The following is a 26488-nucleotide window of genomic DNA, read 5'->3' as shown; positions in this document are numbered from 1 at the left end:
ACTACGGCAGGAATTATCAAGACTACAAAAACAAGTTATCAACCAACTGCCTACACAGCAGTTTTGAAGATTACTTGTTGCATGTGGTTACACCATGACATGCAACCGTGAAAAATAGTGACACAGTGGGACAATACACAGGGACATTATGTATAAAGCTCATGAAGTAATCCTTCTGCTCTACTCCACACTGAAAAGACCTACAGTTAAATTAGTGAATCCTTTTTGGTTTGGATAGTACAACTCATTGAAAGATGTGGAGGAATTGCAGAAGGTCCATAGGATGCAAGAAGAATGATTAAACATGCCTTTAATGGACAGAATCAAAGCATCCATCCACACCTTTTTCCCACGGCAGGTTGACAATTGTCAACTTCATTCCTGCAAATGGGATCTAAAGTCTTTGTTCTTTTAGAACTACACCCCATAGCCAGCTTATGAGGGAACATGTCCATAATGGTACCTCTTCTCCTGACATTCTCAGCAGTAACAAGACAATCCAAGGTGCAACAACTACTCTCAGCTGACTTAAACCTTACAGAATCCCTCTCCTCTTTCTATGTTTGTAGATGACTAAGGGTCATAAAGAGAACTGATCCTGCTAGAGTAAGTTAAAATGCGTCAGTAACAACAAAGGCATTGACTAATTTTGCTCAGGGTGAAATACCACCCATTTGGCCACTGTGCACTCTAGAATGTATTTTTTTCCAAAACCATTTTGAGAACGTGTCTTTGCCTGGATGGCTTTGGGGTTCGTAGTGGATGTGGTGGAAATGGGAGTTACTTATTTTGAAGAAGTCTTCTGTCTTTGAAATAATACTTCATCTTAAATTTCTCAGTCCCATCTCCTTACTGGAAAATGGTTCATTTTGTTGCCTGCTTCAGTCCAGTAAAGCCAAGTAAATAAACCTTACAGCTAGCTGACTGCTTGGTGTGCCCTGCAAACTGAGCTGATGGTTTAAGCGTGGAAAAGGGTGTAGGAGTGTACCACACACATCTCTTCAGCTGTTCTGGATTGCCATAATCAACATTGCCTTCAGAGTCATGGTAAGAAGGACAAGGATTGAGGTGATGTGGAGTCCAAACTAACTTATTTTTGAACCATGTGCTCTCCTTTTTGTTGCCACGGCCAACAGGACATCTGCACTGGGTAACCCAAAGCTGTGGAATCAGCTTGGCAAAATGAGGTTGGTTTTTGTAAAGCAATGAAATACTGCAGCTTCTGCAAAAAATGCAGGTGGAGTGGTAGCAGTGCAAGTCCTAGTGTATAATCTCTTCTCACTTTTTCAGTGACTGAGAAGTTAGGCAATTTTTTTAACTGATTGCACAGCATCTCTCTCTATGCCTATATATTGGATACTGATTTGTCTACTGCAGTAGCCTGTTGCCTTTTTGCATCACATGGGCGTGATCATGTAAGACCTGTTGCCACAAAAGGGGCAACTAGCCTTGTCTCTCATTTGAACGGTGGCCATACATAGCATTCATACAGACATGCTTGAATAAGTATGTTAATTTACCCAGTAAGCTCTGGTGATCCACTGTTCAGCAGTGTAGAGCTAGAGACAGAATTTCACATTAACTAGCTGATGAAGTGGTACCCACTTTAGAAGTGAGTTTTTCAGCCTTTTCTGATGCCTGTGTTGTCACAGCAATATTTTCTGGGCTAGCTAATATACAGATAATGAACATAGAACCTGTAGTCACTTACAGTGTCTGCAGTATAGCCTTCTGCTTGTCTGTGGCTACAAAAATATCAGGCCGTCCAGTAATGTTGAGCAGAATTACATCTATCCCTGAATCTCCTTGTTGGCTTATAAAACAAATCAAGTCTCTGAGGTTCTTCTCTCTGAGAAGGAGCATTTAGGAAGAACTGGTATTTCACTTCATCTCTAGGTTCCCCCAAGCAGTGGAGCAATGGCCAAATAATAAGGACACAGGACTGAGAAGTAAGTCTCTTTGGATCTATTTGCAGTTAACACCACATTGGTTATGTGGCATTAGAACAGTTTATGACACTTCAGATGAGGCTACAGGGCCAGTGACCTAGAGACTTGTGTAGCACAGAAAGTTTCCCATCCCTCACTTCTGCTGCTCTCCTTTGGGAGAAGAGACAGTTTTTCTCCTACATCACAAGACATCTGTGAAGTTCTGCCTACCTTTAGATCTCTCCCCAATACAGGGATCACTTCTGTGTTAATTTTTTTTTTAAGGTCATAAAATCCACTAATTTTCGAAGCACAACTGGTGTTGCTGCAAGCCTCTAAGCCATCTGTGATACTTTCATGCTTCTCTTAAGGGGATTTTTGTCCCTAGTTTTTCAGGGTAAAGTGCTGCTGCCATTATTGTCAATAGCAAAACTTCTGTTGACTTGACAAGAGCAAGGAGGGATTTCTCTCTCAGTTTATTTAGACTTTCTAAATAGCTCTACTGTGAAACTTACTGTCTATGTGGTTAACCATTATTTTGTGCAAAAGAACAATTCTGATGTACTATTCTGCAATTTCACAATTTGATAGAATTTATCTGCTGCAAGATTAACTACAGGAAAAATATATAAAGGGACAAACCCCTTTTATTTCTACAGTATAAGATTGCCTTACAGTGAATTAAATTTCACCATAGTTGAGACATTATTTTCAATGCCAAAGGATCCAGAAGTAAATTATTATATACGTGCAAGTGTTAAATTAATTTGCTTCATTGAATGAGATAAGTGATTACACACAAAAAAACCAGTAAAAAAACAGGAAAATACTTAAAATTGACAGAGTGAATGCTTTGGGTATTACTTTTCTTACCCATTTTCTAAGTTTGTTCAAGGGCTTCAAAACATATTTTCTTGGTGGAACTTTATCCTCTCTTCGTTGTTTTTCCTCTTCAACACCTACTGAAAGTGTCAAAAAGCTGCAATTTATGATTGCTTTTCTGTGACTTGGGCCACAAGTCGTGTCTGGAAAAGCTTGACCTTCAGTGTGTGGGCTCCACACAGCTTGTAAAATCAAAGGCTCGTCAAGCAATTTACTGGAACAGGTGAAAGCAGAGCTGAATTTTCAGCATCCTTGATATTCACTCACTAATTACCCTCTCTGTTGTCTATACTTCCACAAGAGGCATACTCTGCTCTGAATCATCAACACTGTGCAAGTAGCAGGGTTGTCAGCATCAGCCCACGCTGGAGAGAGCCAATACCAAAATATCGGTACTGTATACCAAATACTGACCAAAATGCTGATCTTGTTTAGAAGATAAGAAGGCCTGTAGCTTTGCTGATGTATGGGTGACTGACCACAAAGTTCACTGTCCGTTGCGTTTTACTTGAAGTCCTTATGTGGGACATGACCATAACAACAAATGGCAAGGGTGGACTGGGTTTTAAGTATTGCTAAAAAAGATGGCATTTTTTTGGATGGACTCTAATCCTTAACAGTACCCAACATTACATCTAGCCAACACCCTTTTCTTGCACTGAGAGCCACTGTGCTGGTGAAAATGTAGTCATCTCTCTTGGTGAAAAGTGCCACAAGGAAATGGGAGGTAACCTGCAACAGAGCTGGAAGTGGAAGGGAACTTCAATATACAGACATCAGTCTTTAATATATGGTTTAAGGAGAGTCATTTGGATAAATCCCTGTGGGAAGTGCATCAAAATTCTCAACAGGCAAGAGAGATTGAGAGCTGGTCCTGTGCCAGATGCAGCTGTGTGATTGATCGGTATATCATTCTTCTAGCTATAACTCCTTCTGCACCTTTCCTCTTTGTTGCTAGGAGGAGGAGAGAAAGGTTCAGAGGATTTCAGGAACATCCAATTCTGAGATCAAGGAGCTTTATCTTGCTAGATAAGGATTGCTGTCAACTCCCATGGCCTTCCCTAGAGTTGAGATTTGAACTCAACCTTCTGCAAGAAGGTTTATACCTTATACTTCAGCTTTATGAGCTTGGAAGTGAACTTTCCCTCCCTGATTTCTTTACTGACCACTCTGCAGCATTAATATATCATTTACAGCTGATAGGAACATTTTCCAACTGGAATTAGATATTTACTTTTCTCTTATAAAGGTTGTTTTTTTATATCATTGTTAGCACTTAATGTAACTTAATGAACTTCTGCTCTGTAGTTTTCTGAAAGCCCCAGTGGACTCACTTATCTGTAAAAAAAAAAAATAAGGAAAATGAGGGTCATATTGTCTTCAGGCAATTTAAGCTGCAGTAATCACAATTGAAGGCTAATACCAAAATCAGAAGGAACTAAGGTGCTCTTTGGGTCTAGCAAGATAGTTCTTCTAGTTAGCTATTATTTTGGTTGATTGAACAGTAAGTGGTAAATATATGACCACAGGTGCCTGTATTTTTTTTTAATGCAAAAAACCTTACTCTGTTTTAAGCAGGAGTGAAGCATTGGAGGATTTTGTTCACAATCAAAAGTTGTAAGAACTCCATAGGGACAGGAAAAACAAACAGCATATGTGTTCATAATGGAAGCTTTTTAAATACAAGTAATACAATACTGACGAGTAAATTAGACTCTGCATTGGTGAAATGGAATTGAAGAAGTTAAAAAAAAAAAGCTATAGACTTACAATCACCACTGTAATTCTCTATTTTTAGATGTAAAGTGATAGAAATTGAACTGTCATTGCAAAAGGGATGACTATATTAACTGCTTTTTCTACCCACTCTTGCAGAATGTAGACAAGTGGTCCTTTGATGTTTTTGCATTAAACGATGCCAGTGGGGATCATGCACTGAAATTCATTTTCTATGAACTTCTCACACGTTATGATCTGATCAACCGTTTCAAGGTCAGTAGTAAGAAGATGGGTCTCTTCTTCTATCTCAGATCTTGTTCAACTGCCCTCTCATCCTGCTTTGTTCCAATCCAAATGCAATTTTAGCACTACTTGAAGGTTTTGCGGATGCTGCACTTTCCCCAGTAAGCAAGACCAAATGTTATTTAAGTAGTACTTTTAATTGTAATGGGACACTGTGAAGTAGGCAGGGTTCCAAACAGGCTTCCCCATGACATCCATGGGAAATGCTACATTTGATCCTGTGGGAATGATGGTGTCATTCTCCTGAGATTCGTAGGACTCTCAAGCATGCAGGCAAAAAAGGAGAGCTTGAAGTAAAATTCAAATTCAGCAAAAGAAGCATGGCCAGCAGGTGGAGGGAGGTGATTCTGCCCCTCTTCTCTGCTCTGGTAAGACCCCACCTGGAGTACTGCGTCCAGTTCTGGAGCCCTCAGCAGAGGAAAGACATGGACCTGTTGGAGCGGGTCCAGCAGAGGGCCATGAAAATGATCAGAGGGCTGGAGCACCTCTCCTATGAAGACAGGCTGAGACAGTTGGCATTATTCAGCCTGGAGAAGGGGAGACCTTATTGTAGCCTTTCAGTACTTAAAAGGGGCTTATAAGAAAGATTGGGACAAATTTCTTAGCGGCATCTGCTACAGTAGAGCAAGGCTAATGGTTTTAAACTGAAAGAGGGTAGATTTAGACTAGATATAAGGAAGAATTTTTTTTCGATGAGTGTTAAAACACTGGAACACATTGCCCAGAGAGGTGGTACATACCCCATCCCTGTAAACATTCAGGGTCAGATTGGATGGGCCTCTGAGCATCCTGATCTAGTTGAAGATGTCCCTGCTAGTTGCAGGGGTCATTCAACCAGATGACCTTTAAAAGTCCTTTCCAACCCAAACTATCCTATGATTGTTACAGAGGTTTGCAGATACAAATGCGATGTATCTTCTCCTCCAGCTTTTAACAGGCTTAAATTTGGATGGCAGAAACTTTGCTCTCTGATCTTGACCATTGTCCACACATAAATAATCTTCTGTCCCTTTCTCCAATAACACTTCCACTCCCCGAGGGTTCCCACTCACTTTGGCTGGAAAGGGTTTACAGATCTCTGGCTCCTGTACTTCTTCAGGAACTGCCCGTGCCTGATGAGAAATGTTTGAAGAACGTTACTGGTCTGAACTGCATCCTCCCCTGATACGTACCCACAAGGAGAATAACAGTGCTCCTCTAACTATGGAAATACGAGCCTTTAGGGTATTTGCTGTTTGAGCAGATGAAACTGGAGAATCCATGTCGCCAGTTGCATATGTTGCAGCCAACACCAGCTGTGTAGTCTCCTCTCTAGAAACCCCCTGAATTGATTTTTCTCAAGTGTGTGCAGGTCTACTCTTGGAGTCGGAAAAGCATGGCAACCCGTAAGATGGGCAGGCTGGATTTTGCTGTGAAAAGCCAGAGGTCTGATAAATGATACTTCTCTTAGTAGAGGGTCTCAGACTTGCTATATGATATGTTTCATTAGAAAATCTTGAGTGTGAATAGTAAAGCACAGATACATTCCAGTGGGTTGTGAGGATAACAGAGAGACACTTGTGGTCCAGTTAGAAATATTTCTCCTGGAGAAATATTCAATCAAGTGCTCTCTGTTACTTTTCATACTGCATGTGTCTTCCAGATGACATTTTGTAGTATATTTACTTGTGTGTATTTGCGTGCGGGAATGATTCATCCATAATGTAATTAGGGATGTGGAAACCAGTTTGAGGAAGTAACCTGGATTCACTCTCTCTCAAGTGCCTGTTTCAGATGTTTTAGCATGCTGTTTATTTGTGAGGTACAAACTGCTCTTTGGGACTGCTTATCAAAATGCTCCCCTCCAAATGCTAGCCATTAAAGGTGTTTATTTTGTTACTGATTCTGTGCTGCTTTCCTCAGATCCCCATTTCTGCCCTGGTGTCCTTTGTGGAAGCTCTGGAGGTTGGCTACAGCAAACACAAAAATCCTTATCACAACCTAATGCACGCGGCAGATGTGACACAGACGGTCCATTACCTCCTTTTCAAGACAGGCATAGCGGTAAGTACAGGAATTGGCATCCTGAATACCTAATGAGATTACAGCAGTTTTGGCTCATTAAGGAGATTATGATTATCCATAGTAGAAACTGTTTGCACTGTAGACAAATTTCATTTATGTGGCTGTACTAATGAAAGTAGAGATTTAGGACTATTTAGAAATAGAAGGTAGGTGAAGGTATGGATAGCTCTTTTCACAGTGATCTAAAAGAGGATGAATGAGAAACCCAAGCTTACTTTTTAACTCTGCCACAGATCTCCTGGGTGGTTCTGCCAAGTCACTTCTGTTGGATTTGATTTCACCTAATGTGAAAAAACAAATTGTCTAAATTTTCTTCTTACTTAGGGGAGTAAGGCAGTACCTCCAAAGGACAATTCATTCCACTTATCTGAAGATGACAAGAGCCATGCTCTGGAGATGCTCATCTCCATCCAGTCTGTACAGCAAAACCAGCTGAACTGGCTTACACAGAAGCCTACAGACAGCTAAAGTCTGACAGCAGTGACAGGAATGGATAGAAGGCTTAAACAAAAGTACTGAGCTCACAATGTATTTCCACAGTGTCTGTCAAGACAAACAACAGAAATAGGTTTGAAGATGCACTAGAGAAATTGAGGGCAGGCAGATTCCAGAGTGGTGAGCACTGATTGCAGTTATTGTTGAGCTGGCGGCTCAGAAAGTTGTTTGAGGCTCTTGCTGCAGCTTCTGCCTTCTTGAACGCTCCCCGATGGTTCCAAGCTGCATAACTGAGAGCTGTTGAAGAAACGAATGAGGGAAACCCATGGTTGCATGTGACTTAGCCCAACTTAATGCCATGAGTACCTCAGATGAGCTATACGAAATCAGGATAAAAGTTGGCAGTCAACATCACGTGTGGCAATACTTGTGTCTCCCATCGTATGTTGATGATACCTTTTTCTGTGCAGCTCGGTGAGAAACATGGAGCGACGCTGCCACGAGCGTGTAGTGTGTGATGGAGCATAGGACAGAGAGGTGCAAGCTAACAAGGTGAAGCACAGCTCCTGCTGTGTCTTTTAGGCCAGTTTCAACAACTGTAGAGCTGCTTAGGCTTGGGAACAACCTTCTGTGCATATGGTCTGCCTTTCTGCAGCCCCTTAACTGCCACAGTAAGGTTGCTTTCAGTTCTGAGGCCAGACCTGTGTGCTCTTTCTTCCCTGAGGAGTAACATGCTGCCGTGCCTCCTGGAAACATGTCCCAAGTCTCCTGGGTGAATGTAGACTGCACCTGTGAGATGCAGTGGTTCCTAAAGACATATTTGGAAGGAGTCAGGCCCTGTATGTCTCCAGACCTGATCCAGATGCCTGATTCTGATTGATATTCTGTCAGTTGCTCCAGATGTGTCTGAAGTAAAGAGGAGTTAGGTCAAATTTACAACTAATACAGATGGATACTCAAAATCTCCAGTGAGATCCTCAACTGGTCCCTGCTGCTTTTAGGGCCATTAGTTAATGAAAATGCACGGAAGGCTGTAGTCAGTAGGAATCCTACAATGTTGAGTAGTGGGAATGGCATTCTGATGGTGAGCAAATGCATCCCCATTTTCTCCTCAAACCACTGAAGAAGGGTGGTTTTCACTTGGGGCTGTTCTGCTCCAAGTGACTGGATGGAAAGAGCTGCCCAAGCGCGGCAGCCCCCCCACCCTGTCTGTGTTCCGAACCGCCTCGTTCCGTCTCTGCTTCTGTGTCTGTTAGCAATTTAGCAGCAACTCATTCACCTGTGAATGACTGAGTGCTATTTCATTCTGTCCCATGCTGCCATGTGGCTGAATGGGGTCTCGTATTCTGTCTCTGAGTACAATAAAGTCAGGCAAGTGTTAAAAAAGAGACAACTGGAAGGACATGAAAATACATGAGTAAGCAATGGAATAGTTTGGATTTTTTTGCTCTGTGAGGGACAGAGATGATGTAGCACATAAAAAGAAAAGGAAAAAAAACCAAACCAAACCAAAACAAGACAAAATAACCTGAAAACCAAACCAAAAAAACCCCAATGATTTTAATTTTATACGAAGTCTCTGAGGTGCACCAGGACCGTGAGTTGAGTGTGTTCCCTGGTTTGCTGCAAGCCCTGGGCTCCAGGAACCTGTGCTGGCTACCCACCCATCTGCTCCATGGCTTCGGGGCAAGGCAAGTAGTGCTGTTGATTAGAAAGCAAGGTGTAAAAAGAGAGTTGACACCATGGCCCACTCCCTGCTGACTCTGGGGTTACAGACCTTCAAGCCAGAGGAGCTCAGGAGCTCACAGAGGTATTTTTTTCTGTAGAAGAAGTTGTCACAGCAAAGTTCCCCTTCCATGTTTTATTCCTACCCTTACGATGAAGCCTTTTTCTCACACGTCTCATGAACTAGAGATGCGATGCTATTTCCATGCAGATTGGCAAAGGATATGCTGTTGAATGCTCTCACACTTCTTTGATCAATAAGACCCAGGAAGCAGGTAGGAGAGATGAGCCCGTGGCTTGCATCCTACCAAAGAGAGTAGGGATGCAGGTTGGGGGAAATCAAGCTTTCTAATTTTTTTTTTAATGCAAGGCTTCTGATGTTCCAGATACCAAAACGAGCAGTAGTGAAGTGCGTGTGGGAGCTAAAGAGGATCATTTTCTCTGTGATATTGGGCCAAGAAAGCAATTTCAGTGTTCTGGCAGATCAGCAGTGAGCCCCAGCTCTGAGCCTTCTCATCTCACAGCTGCAGAGCAGCAGTTCTTTCAGCCTGCCCCTCGTGTGCCCTGTGCCCTGGCCCCTCACCACCTCGAAGGCGGTGGGCTGGACCTGGACCACGTGTGTCAGTGTCTTTCCTGCCCTGGGGAGACCGTATTGGGACACAGGAGTCCGCATGCAGTCTCAAAAGTACCCAATAAGTGAGGAGAGGCTTTTTGGGTTTTGAATTGTTTTTTCTTGGAGTTTTATTGGGGTTTTTAATTGGGTTTTATTGGTTTCTTATTGTTGTTTTTTTAATTGTTCAAAGTCCAGTCTTGCCAAAATTTATTCCTGATGCTTCTCAAAGGAAGAGCTGTCTATTCCATCTTGAAATTTCTAGGGGTGGGGCATCTACCTTCTTTGATGATCTGTTGCCATTGTCAAAACGGTGCCAGGGCGAGTATCACCTGGCACCCACCTTTATCTCCATCTTCACCCACCCATTCGTTAGCTGAGGACAGCCACCCCTCAATGGTTTTCTCATCCTCAGACTGAAACAATGCCAGCTCCAGGCCCCAATAGCCTGAGAGGTGCTCCAGGGGAGTCCAACAGGCTGCAGTGGTCTCTTGTGGTCGCAGCGGTGTCTGGAGGTCTCCGATTGTCTCCAGTGGTGAGACCTACAGACACCAGCAGAGACCAGAATGGTCAGAGGACAGATTGTCTCTAGGACATCTCCTTGGCCTGAGATGACAGGCAAGTTACTTTACTTTTATTGGAAAATGTTCTGATATGACCGTGCTTGTGAATACTTAGCCTGTGGCAACTCTGACTCTCTGGAGGAGATTAACTCAAGGGTGTGTCTGCCTCTATAGGCTTGGTATAGCTTGATAGACTATAGAGATATAACTCTCCTTCCTTTTTCATCAGATTGCATTATTTCTTCTTTTCTTGGGTACAATTTTAGGTTAACTATCTTTTAAAGACTTGGATAATTTTTCTTGAGCCAAGTTACTTAAAACAATCACTCGGGACAATTACTGTTTGAGTGAATTAAGTCTGGTTCTTTGTGATCTTCTTCCTGAATACCTAACTGGCTTTGTATCGTAGGGATAAAGGAGAAGAAGATATTGCAGACATACCAGGGGGATCTCTGAGTTTCTAATCCCACTGGTAACGTAGGGAGTGAGAGCTGACTTTGCCTCTTCACCATATGTCAATAATAATATTTAGAAAGCCTGTGTATTCAGTGCTATGCTTTTGTATGGTTACACAGCAACTTGTAGACATTTGAAAGTAGTGCAGCTTCTTCTCCTACCTCATTTCTTCTTTGAGATTGTAAAGTGTATTTTCTGAAAGGTAAAGAAGGGGAAACTATTTCAGTTGACTTGCTTTTCCTCTGCTGTTACATAGTGTGCTTCTCTGCTATAAAGGTCTTAGCTCAGATTAACCACAGATCGCTCTGAAAGTATGTCATGTAAAACATGAACAGGCTTTTGTGCATTATTAGCATCATTAAGCATAGTCCAGTGGTACCTCAGTGGAAACACCTCTTGCAAACGGTTTCTGGGGACTCTTTAGCCAGGGCTGCTCTGCAGCATGCAGGCTGCAGCACCATAATGTGTTGTGTAGACGCCGGAGACAATTGCAGAAACAAAGTGCTAAAGCTGGTCAGAGCAGAACGTAACAGCTGTGTGTATCCCCGGCTCCAATCTGACTGAGAAGCAAAACCAAGAAATGGATAAATATCTCTCTTCAATTCTCTCTGTACTGTTTTTCTGCCTTATCTCAACCTGGCAACAAATGCGCAAGCGGTCATCCTCTAGTCTGTGTGTCTTTTGAGATTTTTCTCTCGTGCATATCCCGTGTCCAGAAAATTATCTGTGTCCACACGCCTTCCAAAGCTCCCTGCTATTGTGGTGCCTGAGGTTTGAAGTGACAAATAAGCACCCTTCAGTCTCAAAATAGTTTATTGTTAGCGTCTCTGGAGTGTTTTTCCTCTCTTTATCAGAGGAAAAGATATTCTGAAACATGTGCAGAGGTCAGAGAATGTGCATATTCCAGGTTTACTTTGATAAAAGGGGAACTGGAACTCATGTGCTTGTGAGCATGTGCACCTGCTGGCACTGGAGTCAGTGACTCATTGGCCTGAGCTGGGCCCTTTGCTTTCTTACTGCTGCTGTAACAAGCCATGCACAAAGTGTCCCGCGCAGACCGTTATGATGGAGTTGCACTCCAGAGGAGGCAGTGAAGTGTCTGCTCTTTCCAGCGATAATCTCAAGCACTAACTGTATCCACAGCCAAATGATATGTGGCAATTTGTTTAGGATCTAATTTAGCACAGGATGAAACCACTCTTCTGCTACCAGGAACAATGGGCTCCCAACACTGTGCGCGAGTAGTGACATTTCAGCTTTGCTTCCCTTGTTACAATTTTTGTTTTATCTTTGGGCTTTGGTTTGGTTTTTTTGTTTGTTTGGTTTTGTTGTGTTTTTTTTCCTTTGTTTCCACCCCTCCTCGCCTGCAGAATCCAACCCATCTCAATGTGCATAGATTGATGCAGATTGAAAATGAGCTCTAGAGGTCATCACTTCTAACCCCCTGCTCACAGCTGGGCTAGTTTCTAATATGCATAGTATGTTCACACATGGTAAAGAAATGTAGGGGACATTTTCCTGTTTCCAGAATTTGCTCTCATCAATAATTATCCTTACTCTACTGTACATAGTTGTTCAGTTCATCACATTCACATATTTATGCAAGAAACTTGGACAGGCTGGAATGCAAGACTTCAGTTTCAGAAGACATGTTGGGGCCATTGGTTGAACTTTTTACTGGGATGAAGACAAAGACTTGCAAAAAAATCATACAATAGGATTTTTCTTGTTTAACTAGTTATTTGCAACATGGAAAAAAGTACTTTTTTCATATTTAAATCGTCTATATAGTGGTAATTTCTTCTAGTCTCAAAGGAAAGAAACAAATGTCCGGTTTATCTTTACATGGTTCACTTGCCTGTGTCATTCTCCTGTTATTTACAATCTCTCAGCAGTTTTATTCCAGGCTTCTGTTTTCTTCTGTTTTCTTTTCAGTTAATGAAATCTTCTTTCCCTCTAGCCATATTCAGTGCCTGAAATCTCTTTAGTTTTCCTGTTGCTTTCTTCCCCAGGATTATGGGCTAAAAACTGGCTGGAGGCCGGGCCCAGAGAGCGGTGGTGAATGCAGTTAAATCCAGTTGGTGGCCGGTCACTAGTGGTGTCCCCCAGAGCTCGGTACTGGGGCTGGTTCTCTTTAATATTTTTATCAATGATCTGGACGAGGGGATCAAGTGCACTCTCAGTAAATTTGTAGATGAAACCAAGTTAGTTGGGGATGTTGACCTGCTGGAGGGTAGAAGGACTTTGCAGTGGGATCTGGACAGGCTGGATGGATGGGCCGAGGCCAATGGGATGAGGTTCAACAAGACCAAGTGCCGGGTCCTGCCCTTGGGTCACACCAACCCCCTGCAGCGCTCCAGGCTTGGGGCAGAGTGGCTGGAGCTGCCTGGCAGAAAAGGACCAGGGGGTGTTGGTGGACTGTGGGCTGAACAGGAGCCAGCAGTGTGCCCAGGTGGCCAAGAAGGCCACCAGCATCCTGGCCTGTCTCAGGAACAGCGTGGTGAGTAGGACTCGGGAGGTGATGGTCCCCCTGCACGGGGCACTGGTGAGGCCCCACCTCGAGGGCTGTGTCCAGTTTTGGGCCCCTTCCCACAAAAAAGCCATTGAGGGGCTGGAGCAGGTCCAGAGAAGGGCAACAGAGCTGGTGAGGGGTCTGGAGAACAAGTCTTGTGAGGAGAGGCTGAGGGAGCTGGGGGTGTTCAGCCTGGAGAAAAGGAGGCTGAGGGGAGACCTTCTCGCTCTCTCCAACTCCCTGAAAGGAGGGTGTAGCCAAGGGGGTTCGGTCTCTTCTCCCAAGTCCCAGGCGATGGACAAGAGGAAATGGCCTCAAGTTGCGCCAGGGGAGGTTCAGATTGGATATTAGGAAATGGAATTAGCACTGGAATGAGCTGCCCAGGGCAGTGGTTGAGGCCCCATCCCTGGAGGTGTTTAAAAGCCAGGTTGACATAGTGCTTAGAGACATGGTTTAGTGATGGTTTTGATCAGACTTAGGTTGATGGTTGGACTAGATGATCTGAAAGGTCCCCTCCAACCTGGACAATTCTATGATTCTATGCCTTGGGTTGAATTTCTTATACTTCACTGTTTGAACTAGAAAATTTTGGGTTCTTTCAGAGATATAGTGTTGAAACAGAATTTGGAATTACGTTTATCTCTTAGAGGACTGGTATAGAAGTGTGATGTGTAGGAACAGCTTCCAAGAGCTGACACTCTTTTCGCTCATTTCATTCTTCCCTTTATTTAATTCTTTTGTTCAGCTGTGATCATTACTTTATTCAGTATTATTTTCTGATTCATTATTATAATTATTAGGAATTACCATATGATTTCTTTGTGAATCCAGACAATGAGTTTCAAATAGTAGAACCTAAGTGTTCTTTCTGTGATACTGTCAAGAATTATAGGAGAATATTTCCTGTAGCAGACCTGTAAAACTGCAGAACTTCAGGACTTCTGTCACATCTGTTTGTACTAAAGGGAACTGAGATCCTCCTCTTCTGTAGACTGTTGTGATTAATAAGCAGATCATCATGAGCTCTGAAAATGGTAGCTACTTTGGAATAAAAGACCATAAACTCTGGGGAAGGAAGCAGGCGAATTATTCCTGTCTTTGCTTTGTAGCATTTTCTTGGAAATGGATCCATTTGTTTTGTTAGATTTGGAAACTGCTCTTTCCTCTTCCTTTTTCTTTCTGTATGCATCGATCCTTTTGTTTACATGCCAATGACTTGCCTTAGTAGCTAATTCTTCATATTTATTGTATGTTTGTGAAAGACAACCATGCCTCATTACCCTTTTTTTGTTTCCACTCTGGAAGTCAATACTTCTTCTTTCATGCCTTCTTCCCGCACCATCGCCCAACCCCTTATAATCACAGAAAGTTTGAAGGTTTTGTTCTGGATTGTTTTTGTCAAGCCTTTAGAAATGAAAAACATTCACATTTCCTCTCTCTTTTCATCCTGTGACAGTGTCATGCTGATTTCTCAATAGTTCTTGATGCCTTTGTTCTTTAAAACTAGCTCTCTGTTCCCAAGATGAAGTCCATCACAGACTAGTGAAAGGTGATATCACTGCTTTGATGGGGAATGCATCTATTCTCTGCACGCTCTTTACCATCTTGTTTGCTTTTCCTTGCAAGGTTGTAGCAGAAAGAAGGGACTAAAAGGTTCCAATTACTTACCTGCTATTTCCCTCCTGTTACTCACAAGCCCAATTTGACTTTGTGCTACTTACACTGATTTATTTATCACCCACAGTTCACAACTGTAATCCCAGTCTTTATCCTGAGTGGTCTTTCTCAAATGCTATTATGATGTTTAATACCTTTCCTCAGGTGTATTGCATCCTATTTGAAAATCTACGTTATCCTGAACTTGTTCAACAAGTGACGCTTTGATACAGCATGCAAGTTAGAACTTTTCCTGTCTGTGTCTTAAGAGATGAGATAGGAGGCCCCGGGCACAGTGCTCATTGCCTTAGTGCTGTTTTAAGACTTGGGTCCCCAGATGCTGTTGGAGTGGGACTTGTCAGATGAGGCCCAGAAGGTCTGAAGTGGCTGCATTCACTAGCTGGTGTGTCCCCTAGTAGTTCCGTGTGCATCCTGTAGGTTTGTGTGCATCCAACAGGATGTCTGCCTGTTCCTGAGCGCTTGTGCCTGATTTTTTTCTGTCATTTGCATTCTCTTCTTTTGGGAAAGGGCAGAGCATGGTTGAGGAACTGAAGTCGAGACATAGATGTGTAGCCTGGAAAGCCCAGTTCCTTTTTACCCCCATTGCAGTTGCCAGTTGCTGTTGCTTGAAAACTGAAATCATGTTCTTCATCAGCTATAAAGCATTCCTTCTTCACAAGTCACACCTGGAAACAGAAACATCACAGCTTTCTCAGCACCAGTGCTGTCCGTTCCTGTCCTGGACCAATTGTGTAGAAATGAGAAAATAGTTTTGTTTCTGTGTCTGCTCATTTCTTGATCTCTGCACCCTCCTCTCTCTCTTTCAAAAAAAAACCAAAACAGAAAAACCCCAAAAAAAACTCAAGAGCTACCTTGATTACAGTCAGTGGCATTGTGTGAAATATCTCTGGCCAATATTTTTGAACTGCATCTTTAATGTAAGGAGATCCTTAATCCTAAGACTTGCTTCACTTTTCGTTGGTTATGCCAAGACAGCTGTGAAAGGCAGGAGGGGAGCTGGGCAGGTTGCTGTGTGCAGAGGCTCACGTTTATCTGTGTTCCCCAGCATGTGGTTACCAGACCAGTGGTGGCCCCTGAACTGTAGCAGATGTCTAGAATAGGTTTATGAAACCACACTGCCATTACTGGGCTTTGAATTAAAAGGCAGTTCGTACATGAACGTCTGTCAAAAGGTTTGCAGGTTGACAGCGAGCTGTTACAAAAATATTTGGCAACCACTGTGGTAAAGGTTTTCTCTAATATAATACATTTAAGCATTTCATACAAATATTTACAACATCTACAGCCTTTGTCTCATGCACTTGATGTTAATAGCACTCCTTGTGTGCTACCAGTGGAAAGCCAGACATAAAATGATTGATTGACTCAGAGGAAAATTATTAAAAGGATCTGAGTCATTTAGAAATCTAAGTCAAAAGTGACTTAAGCATTGAAAAATAAGGCTTTGACTAGGCAATTAGGAAAAAAGAAACCTCAGGGCTTTCTCAAATGTTTCTATAAATGAGAAATAACAAGAGGTTGTGTTCCCTCTTCTCCTCATGATTCACTGATAGACAAAGACTTTTAGTTACTAGAATATAGTGACATTCTTTCTGTATTTGAGACTCTGCTACCCAGGTCAACTGAGCTGAAAATACATACCCTGGTGGTATGTGCATACCTGCACATGTATCATCAAGTTCCACTTGAAGAACCTTGATTTTCTTGAGGTTTCCCTTTCTCTCTTCCTCATACATTGCTTTTTAAGAAGGGCACATTTTTCCCCTTGCTCTGCCTTAAGCCTTATTAGCTCCTGAAACCAGTCTGCTGAAGTTCAGTTTATTTAGATGAAGCTCCAGGAAAAATGCTGGTCGGCTTTTGAGTATGAACCAGAGAAGTTTGTTTTAGAACAGCTGGCGGGCTGCAGGGGAAAGGCAATGATGTGCAGCGTTGACTGTCAGCAGCGGATAACTTGCCTTAAAAGACAAAAGCCTTAATGCCTGGGAAAATGACAGCTTGCCTAATTGCTCTGTAATCTCTTTTCAGCACTGGCTGACAGAGCTGGAGATCTTCGCTATGATCTTCGCAGCTGCTATCCATGACTATGAACACACTGGAACCACCAACAACTTTCACATCCAGACCCGGTGAGGCCACTGTAAATCATGACGAAGGCTTGGGAAATGGAGTGGGAAACCTTTGGAGAATAACAGCACAGCCACCTAGAAAAGTGCAGGAGTTTTTACTTTCAAGTGTTACAAGAGGAAAGTTCACTTCCTTAGGTTGCATTTAATTTTCTCTTGCTTGACCATTTACAATGGAATGCATGTATTCTAGCTTCCTGAGCATTGTTCCATATTAATAATCAGGAAAAAGGAAAGTCCCAAAATACTTCTGTGTGAAGTTGCCAAAGACAAATTGCTGTACAGAGTGATGTATTTTCATGCAGGTATGGTTCTGGAGGAGATACTATAACTCAACAGTTTTTTCTCCTTGTTGAATTTGAAGAATCAAACATTAGCTTCATAAATCAAGAACTCAACAATATCTGTATTCATAAGTGAACACCAACACTACACATACTGTTTTTACTTTAGTGGAAAACCACACCTGCAGCAAGGGGATCTGTTTACCATTACCCTTTCAGGGATATAATTTTTTAAAGCTTTGTAAATTACTAGACTAATTAGCTGATTACAAACTAGATTGGAGTGGCATATTTTTTGAACTCAGAATCTTCTATAAGGCTTTTGGGGTGGTGGAAGAGAGAAGATGAAGATGGCAGCAAAATGATGGCAGTCTCTAGTTGCAGTGATAATTGGGCATCTGATGTCTGTGTATTACTTTGACAAGGGGAGTGTACTTGTAGCAATGACAGATGTCCAGATGTCCTCGACTGACACTGCACACTTGGGCATTTCTAAGATGCTTGCATCTTACCCTAAATTAGATGTCTGGAGTATGTTAGCTGAATCATGTGTGTATCAGATATATAAAGGTTGCTAGGATAAATCACACATATGCTCATGGGACCATAGGTGTCTCTGTTCTGGGCCAAGCCCCACTCCGCTTCTTACAGCTTCATGCATGCAAGAATTATGGATCTGCTGTAGTTCCCAAATACTTATAGAAGAATTCAAGGAAAGACAGTTGTAATTTAATTTCTGTAACACTAACCATCAGAGGGTGTAAAATGCCAGGAGAGAAAAATACACGCTGTTCTCTGGGAAGCGGAACTGAGTGGGGACTGTAACAAGTCATGCTCACCCTCTGCTGCCCTTAACTTCCAGCAAGAACTTTCTCTTCAGCCCAGTTTAGCCATTCATCAGTCACAGATCTATTATGTATCTCTCACAGCTCTCAGCATTTTTTTTAAGGATGTAGCACAGAGACTAGGTGAGTCTTAGCTGATGAAATACATTTAGCAGTGAATTTTGATCTTTAGTTTTCTTTTACTGAATAACAGCAATGAACAAAGCATTACAAGTGCTCTTAAAAGGCTTGTGTCTGTGCCATACAAATAATCTCTGTAGCTGATCAAAGGAAAACTTCTGAATGTGGGACTCTAGGCAGGGAAGAAACGTAACCTCTCATATGTTTTCTTTTAAACGCTAGGTCAGACTCAGCCATTCTATATAACGACCGGTCTGTGCTTGAGAATCACCATGTTAGTGCAGCGTATCGTCTTTTGCAAGATGATGAAGAGATGAATATTTTGTCTAATCTCTCAAAGGACGACTGGAGGTAAAAACGAACATGGTGGCTGACTAGGAACACTGCAGCATCACCATAGACTGTTATTACCTTGTCTGAATGGCAATATGCATTATTGTATATGGCATATTAGTATTTCTATTGCTACAAAGAACTTTAAAAGAGCTTTAAAAGGTGTTAGTCTGGCTTATTTCTGCTTTCAGTTTTCACGTCTGGTAATAAGACTAGACTTTGTGACATAATATACAGTTTGACTTCCATCTAATTACTAAGTCTCACAGAGACAGCCGTTGTACATATCTGTTTGTGATTGAGCGTGGAGCTAGCCTGCTGTTTGTTCATCCTAAAGCATAAACATAACCTTTATCTACTTTGACACTCCCGGCTTGGAAATTATAAATGTGACTTAATGCAAAAAATAATCCAGTCCAAGGAGCATAAATCAGTGTACTATATATGCCAAGGTGATGTAAGAAGCTGTAATTTAAAATAAGCCTCATGCAACACATGATTTATGTGCCAAAAGCAGCCCATGATTTGCTTTCTAAGCAGACAGTTCAACTGATGAGGGCTTTCTGTTTTTATGGGGTTTTTTGAACTCCAAGGGCTGGATTTTAAAAATAGCCCACTGTGCTAGACAGGAAGAATCCTGCTCTGTGGTCTTTCTCATGGGAGGGGAAGCAACTTGTGGGATCTTACGTGACACACGGTGCCACAGTGCTGAGCAGTCAGTTCATCTTATTTTAACATAAACATGGGGAAATGAGCCCTTCTCTCCAGGGCCTGGCTTCTAGCAAGCTGGTCAGTGAAGGCCCTGCTTGCTGATCTGTTTAGCCTGAATTTCCTATTTATTTCAACTTGTGGACAGTGATGTGATCCTATAGCTGAACACCAGAAATAAAACTCAGGAACTTAAGTGGCTGATTTCGATCGATGTGAGTGTTGGGGAGGAGTGGCTTGAGAAATTCTATCCCCCAATATAGAAAATCGTCTCATGGTAGGCAGGAAGCAGGAACTGAAAAAAAATCTGCATTGAGGTGTAAAACATCTAATTTATTTTTTTGTAGCTACAGTTGGTAATGCCTTGTCAAATATTGGCAGCAAATTACTGCTTCCTTTTCTGTTGGCTGGACAAACGCAAGGAACTGACTGACTAGAGACAGCGGCCTTAGAGCCACATCTACAAGGAAGAGTGGAGCAGCTACTTGAGTGTGCTTCATTGCATAGATACTGTCTTTAGTAAAATGGTCTGCTTTGGAGCTTTCAACTGGTTTTGCTTGAATCAAAGCTACCTTCAGATATCTCTCATTGATTCTGTAGTGTCAACATGTGTGTTCTGTTGAGGCTATGTGCTTAGACCCAAAGTTTCAAAGATTAACCCATCTCTTTAAGAAATACTGTAGCTGCCTGAGCTAAAAACATTGAGTGGTTTGTATTGAGTGGTTTGGATTGCTTATTTGTTGTGTCTCGAGTAGGGCTTTATTATTTTGTAGCTGCCGATCAAGCAGCAGCTGCAGAATAAAGGCCATTATCTGGATGTGCTCTAGTACCAAAACATTGTGATTTTTGTGTGCTTTTGCTTTTGACTGCCAGTTTGAAATCCCATAGGCAAACATTTGGGAAGCACTGGATATCAGGTGACTTCAGCAGGGTCACTTCAACCCAGACTTTCCCAGACTACTGCTCAAAACCAGGGCCCTCCATATTTATTGAAGGACGCTTTGGTAAACCATTGAAGTGTGTCCAAATTTAACTTGATTTTTGTAGACATACCTGATAAATGTCTCTCAGCAAAAGGCCTCTGTGATGGTTTTTTGAAAGAAAATTCTTAAGTGCCTTTTTGAGTTGAGCTCTCACTCCTTTTTTTACATTAGTGGTAAGAGATAATCTAATAGTCAGTGGATTTTGTAATCCTAGATGCCTGTGTGGATTTTATCACTTTTGTGGTATTCAGTCATCTAGTTAGGGAATGTATTTTCAGGAAAGAAATGTAGAAAATTAGAGCTGCTGTTGGAAAATAAATGGGTGCAGGTTTTGTCAGGAAAGCAGATGAGACTGAAAGAGATCTTTTGGGCTACAGTCAAGGAGAAAAGAGTTGAATGCTTACTGGTACTTAAACTACTTTTTTTACTCCTCCATTTAAAAAACCCCAAAACTCTGTTGCTTATTAAATATTTGAAAATAAGTTGAGTTGCCTCATTTCATGAATCCCATTTGTGCAAATCACCAACAGGTAGATGAAGAAACTATAACAAAACCAGATCACAGTGAATTAAGAAAATAAACTGCAAAGTGAACAGATGCTTCCTAAGATACTGTTATAGATGTCTTTTCTGGCACTGTATTTCATTATTAGTAAGTTCCATGCAGTTTGTTGAAACAGGGTATGTTTGGTGCAACCCTGTCAACCACAGGATTAAAAAAGGCATCTGGAAAATGTTTTGCTCCTTAATTCTGTATTGGAGTACAGCTTTGGGAAGCGACCTTTAATGCAATAGTGACTTTGTCAGTAAAGCTCCTTGGGGTTTCATCCCTCGAGTAATTCTGAGCCCTCCTTGTCAATCCGTGCTACTCCCTTCCAGATTGTGCTGAGAAACCATGAAAGTTTTTTGACTGAGGGCAACTTTGGTCAGAACCTTCTTTTGTACATAATCACACCCTTTTCTTGTAAAAGTTTGTTTCTATGCATTCAGGATGGGCACATGCATATTATGAGTGTTACACCTTTAGTAAGAATCAGCCATTGAAAATGCTGCCCGAGTGTAGCGTTTCTCCAGTTTGTTTCCATGAGAAATTTATTCTAAAGAGGAAATGAGGATATTTGCCAGATGGATCAATGCAAGGCTTGGAAGTATTTAGATGTAAAGTCAGCCAGGGTCTCTCTCGGCAATCAGTAATAAAGATGCCATAAAATTGTGCTTGCATGTGGGACTGTGCCAGATACCATGTTTACACCTGAGTCATCTGCAGGACATTGGTTAGAAAACAAAAATCAAAGCCGTGACTTTGGACATGAGTTATTATTCAGCATGTGATAGTAATAAACCAGGAAATTCACTTCAGGTTTCCTTCTTCTCCAATTTTCCTGACCCTGTTCTCTGACAAGCTGCTCTCTCCACCTAATTATTCCTTTCCCTAATTCTGCAGGTGTTATTAAAAGGCATGGGCACAAATTGTCTTTGAATTTATTTTCAAATTGGGTAACTTCTAACTTTTTCTCAGGGGTAAATTAAAGGTATGAGAATCTGATGTTTGCCTGGTTCCTGGCCTCTGGCCTTAGGGAAATGTGTATTTTACCATGAGAGAAAACATCTGGAAGTGTAATGAGAAATATTAAAATCCCTAATTAGTCAGCCAAGCAGCACAGCCAGGTCTATAAAAAAAGACCTTGAGTCCATAAGGGATCTTCAGTTGACGGGACCTGGCTGGGTGGTCATATTTAAAGAGTTGCAGTCAATGGCTTGATGTCCAAGTGGAAACCAGTGACTAGTGGTGTTCTGCAGGGGACAGTATTGGGACTGGCACTGTTTAACATCTTGGCAACATGGCTTGTGGGACTGAGTGCACCCTCAGCAAGTTTGCTGATGACAACAAGCTCTGTGGAGCAGTCAGTACACTGGAGGGAAGGGATGCCATCCAGAGGGACCTGGATAGGTTTGAGAGATGGGCCCGTGTGAACCACATGAAGTTCAACCAGGCCAAGTGCAAGGTCCTGCACCTGTGTCACGAAAATCCCAAGCACAAATACAGGTTGGGTGGAGAATGGCTGGAGAGCAGCCCTGAGGAGAAGGACTTGGGGGTGTTGGTGGATGAGAAGCTCAACATGAGCCGGCAATGTGCACTGGCAGCCCAGAAAGCCAACCGCATCCTGGGCTGCATCAAAAGAAGTGTGGCCATTATTAGCATCGTTAAATATAGTCCAGTGGTACCTCAGTGGAAACACCTCTTGCAAACGGTTTCTGGGGACTCTTTAGCCAGGGCTGCTCTGCAGCATGCAGGCTGCAGCACCATAATGTGTTGTGTAGACGCCGGAGACAATTGCAGAAACAAAGTGCTAAAGCTGGTCAGAGCAGAACGTAACAGCTGTGTGTATCCCCGGCTCCAATCTGACTGAGAAGCAAAACCAAGAAATGGATAAATATCTCTCTTCAATTCTCTCTGTACTGTTTTTCTGCCTTATCTCAACCTGGCAACAAATGCGCAAGCGGTCATCCTCTAGTCTGTGTGTCTTTTGAGATTTTTCTCTCGTGCATATCCCGTGTCCAGAAAATTATCTGTGTCCACACGCCTTCCAAAGCTCCCTGCTATTGTGGTGCCTGAGGTTTGAAGTGACAAATAAGCACCCTTCAGTCTCAAAATAGTTTATTGTTAGCGTCTCTGGAGTGTTTTTCCTCTCTTTATCAGAGGAAAAGACATTGTGAAACATCTGCAGAGGTCAGAGAATGTGCATATTCCAGGTTTACTTTGATAAAAGGGGAACTGGAACTCATGTGCTTGTGAGCACGTGCACCTGCTGGCACTGGAGTCAGTGACTCATTGGCCTGAGCTGGGCCCTTTGTGCATAGCTTGTTACAGCAGCAGTAAGAAAGCAAAGTGTCCCGCGCAGACCGTTATGATGGAGTTGCACTCCAGAGGAGGCAGTGAAGTGTCTGCTCTTTCCAGCGATAATCTCAAGCACTAATTACTCCCATAGTATATTCATACCCTTTTATTATAAAAGTTTTTTCCATGCATTTAGGTTGTCCTCTCCTGCCTCTCTTTCTCTTGCTTGTATTGATGGAGAGGTTTCTGTCACTGGGAATGGACCAGACCAGGGAACTGACCAGGACTGGTGAAAAAAAAGATTCAAAATAATTTATAATATGTTTGTATATCAGCCACCATATCATCATCTTGAATGCTGTTGGCCATGCAACTGATTGTACATAAGGGTGTGGTGGAGGATGTGGGTGTACTGGGGAAGAGCAAACCCAGCTGATGCCATCTTAGCATGTGTGCAGAACTCTTGGTGGGGGGGACTCATTATGTGCCACCCATGGGACAGGGTAAGCACAGCAGTCTTAGGTCTCTACACAGTGATGGCCTGGGGCTGGAACTTCAGCACAGCCAGCAGAGACAAAAGAGATGCGCTCAAAATAGACCATGTCCTTCATGAAACATTCATGAAAAGAAGAATGGTAACTTTTCTTTTTAAATGAAACCTGACCCATTTCTGAATCTCACAAATCCTGAGCTGGTATGCTAACCTTGGGTTGTTCTTCCTCTGGTAACCTGTGGAGAGCTGAACTGAGAGGAAGAGAAAATAAATTTGTATTATGTGCTAGGTCAGAATGTTCTGATAGTTTAAAATCTCTAGAACATTTGTTTTGTTTCAAAGGAATTTCAACTGGATCCTAAACAAGTTTGCTTAACAAAAATTCTTACAGGAATAGTTTGAATGTGTATTAGGGAAGTAATGCAGGTTCTCAAATGTCTTGACTATATATATGCATCATATATACTATGAGATTTTAAATTTCCACTAAATTTTCAACAAAGGTATTGGCCAGTTTTAGTCAATTGGATAGAGATTCAGGTTCAAAAGTTCACTTGATTCATGCTGAGGCTTCAAACAGTCTTTTTACTTCCTTCTAAGAATGGCCTATAAAAGAAATCAATTTAAAAGATTTGTGCTTAATTGAAAAAGGAGTACTAATACTAATGCACTCTTCAAAAAACATCTAGGATTTCTCTTAGCAAGGATTAGCCACCTGACTTAATTTCCAACTCTGCCACTCCTGTGTTTGTGTAGAAAATCATTCATTCTCTTTCCCGTCCCTGTGAGAGGGATAATGGAAAGAGTTACATACAAAGAGAGAAGTACTGTCAATAATTTGCAGATAGACAACAAAAGAAACTGGAGTGTGTCTGATGCTGGGTTTTGTGTTTCTCTTTCCTTGCTCCTCTCATTGTGATGTCACCACAAAGGGAATTCAGAGCTCTCGTGATTGAAATGGTGTTGGCCACTGATATGTCCTGTCACTTCCAGCAAATCAAAGCCATGAAGAATGCTTTGCAGCAGCCAGAAGGGTGAGTCACTTCACAACACTGTGCAGCGAGGGGCTGCATTTTAGCTGGTGCTTTACCATTGTATTTGACTTCAAAAGCTCCTCTCCAGAGGTCCTCACTCTTTTTGATGTCCGCATCAATTCTCTTTCTGCTATTGAATTTTGAATGAATTCACTTAGTGTACTGGCACCCCCCTATAGACACATCTCTATTCTGTGCTGGTGGACCGAAGCTTGCAAAGGTCACCATGTTGGGATAAGCCTCCCTGGACATTTCCCTTTGCATATCAGGGTAACATCAAGGACACAATCCAGCTGAATGACCTCTACAGCTTCAGTATGACTCAAGGTTATAAGATCTGAAAAGCACAACTTGGGAATTGCCCATCTGCAGATGGTATCAGCTGCCTCCTCTGCAAGGGGCCTGCTCCATAACCAGAGGACAGATGAAAACAACTTGAGATCCACGGAGGGAAGGACTAGAAGATAACAGATGGAGCAGTGTAGGGAGGGCCTTTTCTTCTTCCCAGTACGTCACTGGGAGCTGTAATATTTTGTCCACAGCTCTCCCCCATAAAATTCCTCTTATACCGCAGAAAGCTTTGAGTGATGGTCATTATTTCACCCAGGACACAGGTCTTTCCAGAGCCACCCAGAATTATACCTGTATCAGACCAGTGTGGCTATCCACTTGCTCCTCTCAGAAGCTGCAACTCTTCCAGCTGAAATGGGGAACACAGTAGCTCTTCAAGCCTGCTTGTGCAGACATGCAAGCTTGGAAAGGAGCTCAGCAAGGCTGAGCAAAGTTTCATTTTGCACTTCTTAACATCTCACTTATAACAAGAATGGTGTGTGTTGGACAAATTAGACAATCTTTCATAGTTGTCTGATTTTATCAACACAGAAATCATCCCATTAATATCCTGGCCAAAGATTCTAATGACCTCATTTCCCTGCTTAGGTGAGATTTTTGTCATTCTCCACTGCAAAAGCAGACAATTAATTTTTTTGATCCTTTGGATTTTCAGAATTGACAAGCCGAAAGCCTTATCACTGTTGTTGCATACAGCAGATATCAGTCATCCAGCCAAGGCCTGGGATCTCCATCATCGCTGGACCATGTCTCTGCTAGAGGAGTTCTTCAGACAGGTAAAACTAGGGAAGTTCCTCTGCATTTCTGCAGCCCAGAGGGAGTGTCTAGGAGTGGGCACGGAAGTAGGAAAATATGAACACACATCTTTTCCTTCTCTGATTTTCTCAAGAGCCTCTTAAGTGATAAGAAGCTTTCTCATCTGGCACCAGTAGCACTGGCTATTATGCTCCTTGGGAAGATAGTGCCTGTACATATAGACATTATCTACAGAGTAGAAATTCTAATTTGGGAAGCTAATACATGTTTCAAATTAGCAAAATATAGAATATGTGACGTTCTACTTAGGTGTAGAACCATAGAAAACAGATTTAAGTAAATGTACTTTGTAGAACTGTACTTATGTTGTTGGGGTAGATGAGAAAAATGCATTACCTTTACTTTAGATGAAGTGAACTCATCTAGTTTATAGCTCACAGTGGACCACCTGTTGACAGACCCACAAATCTAGACAAATCATTAAGCTCTATATGATAGCTATAAGCTCCCAAAGTGACTAATTAAAAGCATTTAAAGAGCTGCCATAAAAAAAATTTAAAAGTAAACAGAGCAGTTAAGAGTGTTTAGGATATTTTTCACCAATATGAATTACTAAACTAAGCAGAAAACTAAGTGCTTCATTTCCCTCCAACGTTCAATAACTTAATGTCATATAGTAAATCTGAATGCAAGAGAGAAAAATATATGACAATTTAAAAAAAGTTCTAAGTATTTTTTTTAAATG

The 26488-nt window shown here is 42.0% G+C and overlaps 1 protein-coding gene across 6 annotated transcripts in view; it reads left to right on the top strand.

Moving 5' to 3' along the window:
- PDE1C (phosphodiesterase 1C) overlaps positions 1-26488 on the top strand; it is a 334640-nt gene that overhangs the window by 254003 nt on the left and 54149 nt on the right. For all 6 annotated transcript variants that reach the window (XM_074150406.1, XM_074150407.1, XM_074150412.1 and 3 more), the window contains 6 exons: positions 4686-4802; positions 6735-6875; positions 16900-17000; positions 18469-18597; positions 24535-24636; positions 25643-25763. In XM_074150406.1, the coding sequence (XP_074006507.1) occupies positions 4686-4802; positions 6735-6875; positions 16900-17000; positions 18469-18597; positions 24535-24636; positions 25643-25763 (711 nt within the window). The remainder of the gene's footprint in view (positions 1-4685; positions 4803-6734; positions 6876-16899; positions 17001-18468; positions 18598-24534; positions 24637-25642; positions 25764-26488) is intronic.

Source organism: Numenius arquata, chromosome 7 (assembly GCF_964106895.1).
Source record: "Numenius arquata chromosome 7, bNumArq3.hap1.1, whole genome shotgun sequence".
NCBI classification, from domain to species: Eukaryota; Metazoa; Chordata; class Aves; order Charadriiformes; family Scolopacidae; genus Numenius; species Numenius arquata.
Note: the sequence above shows the minus strand (reverse complement) of the source record. Positions and strands in the feature narration are given on the sequence as shown.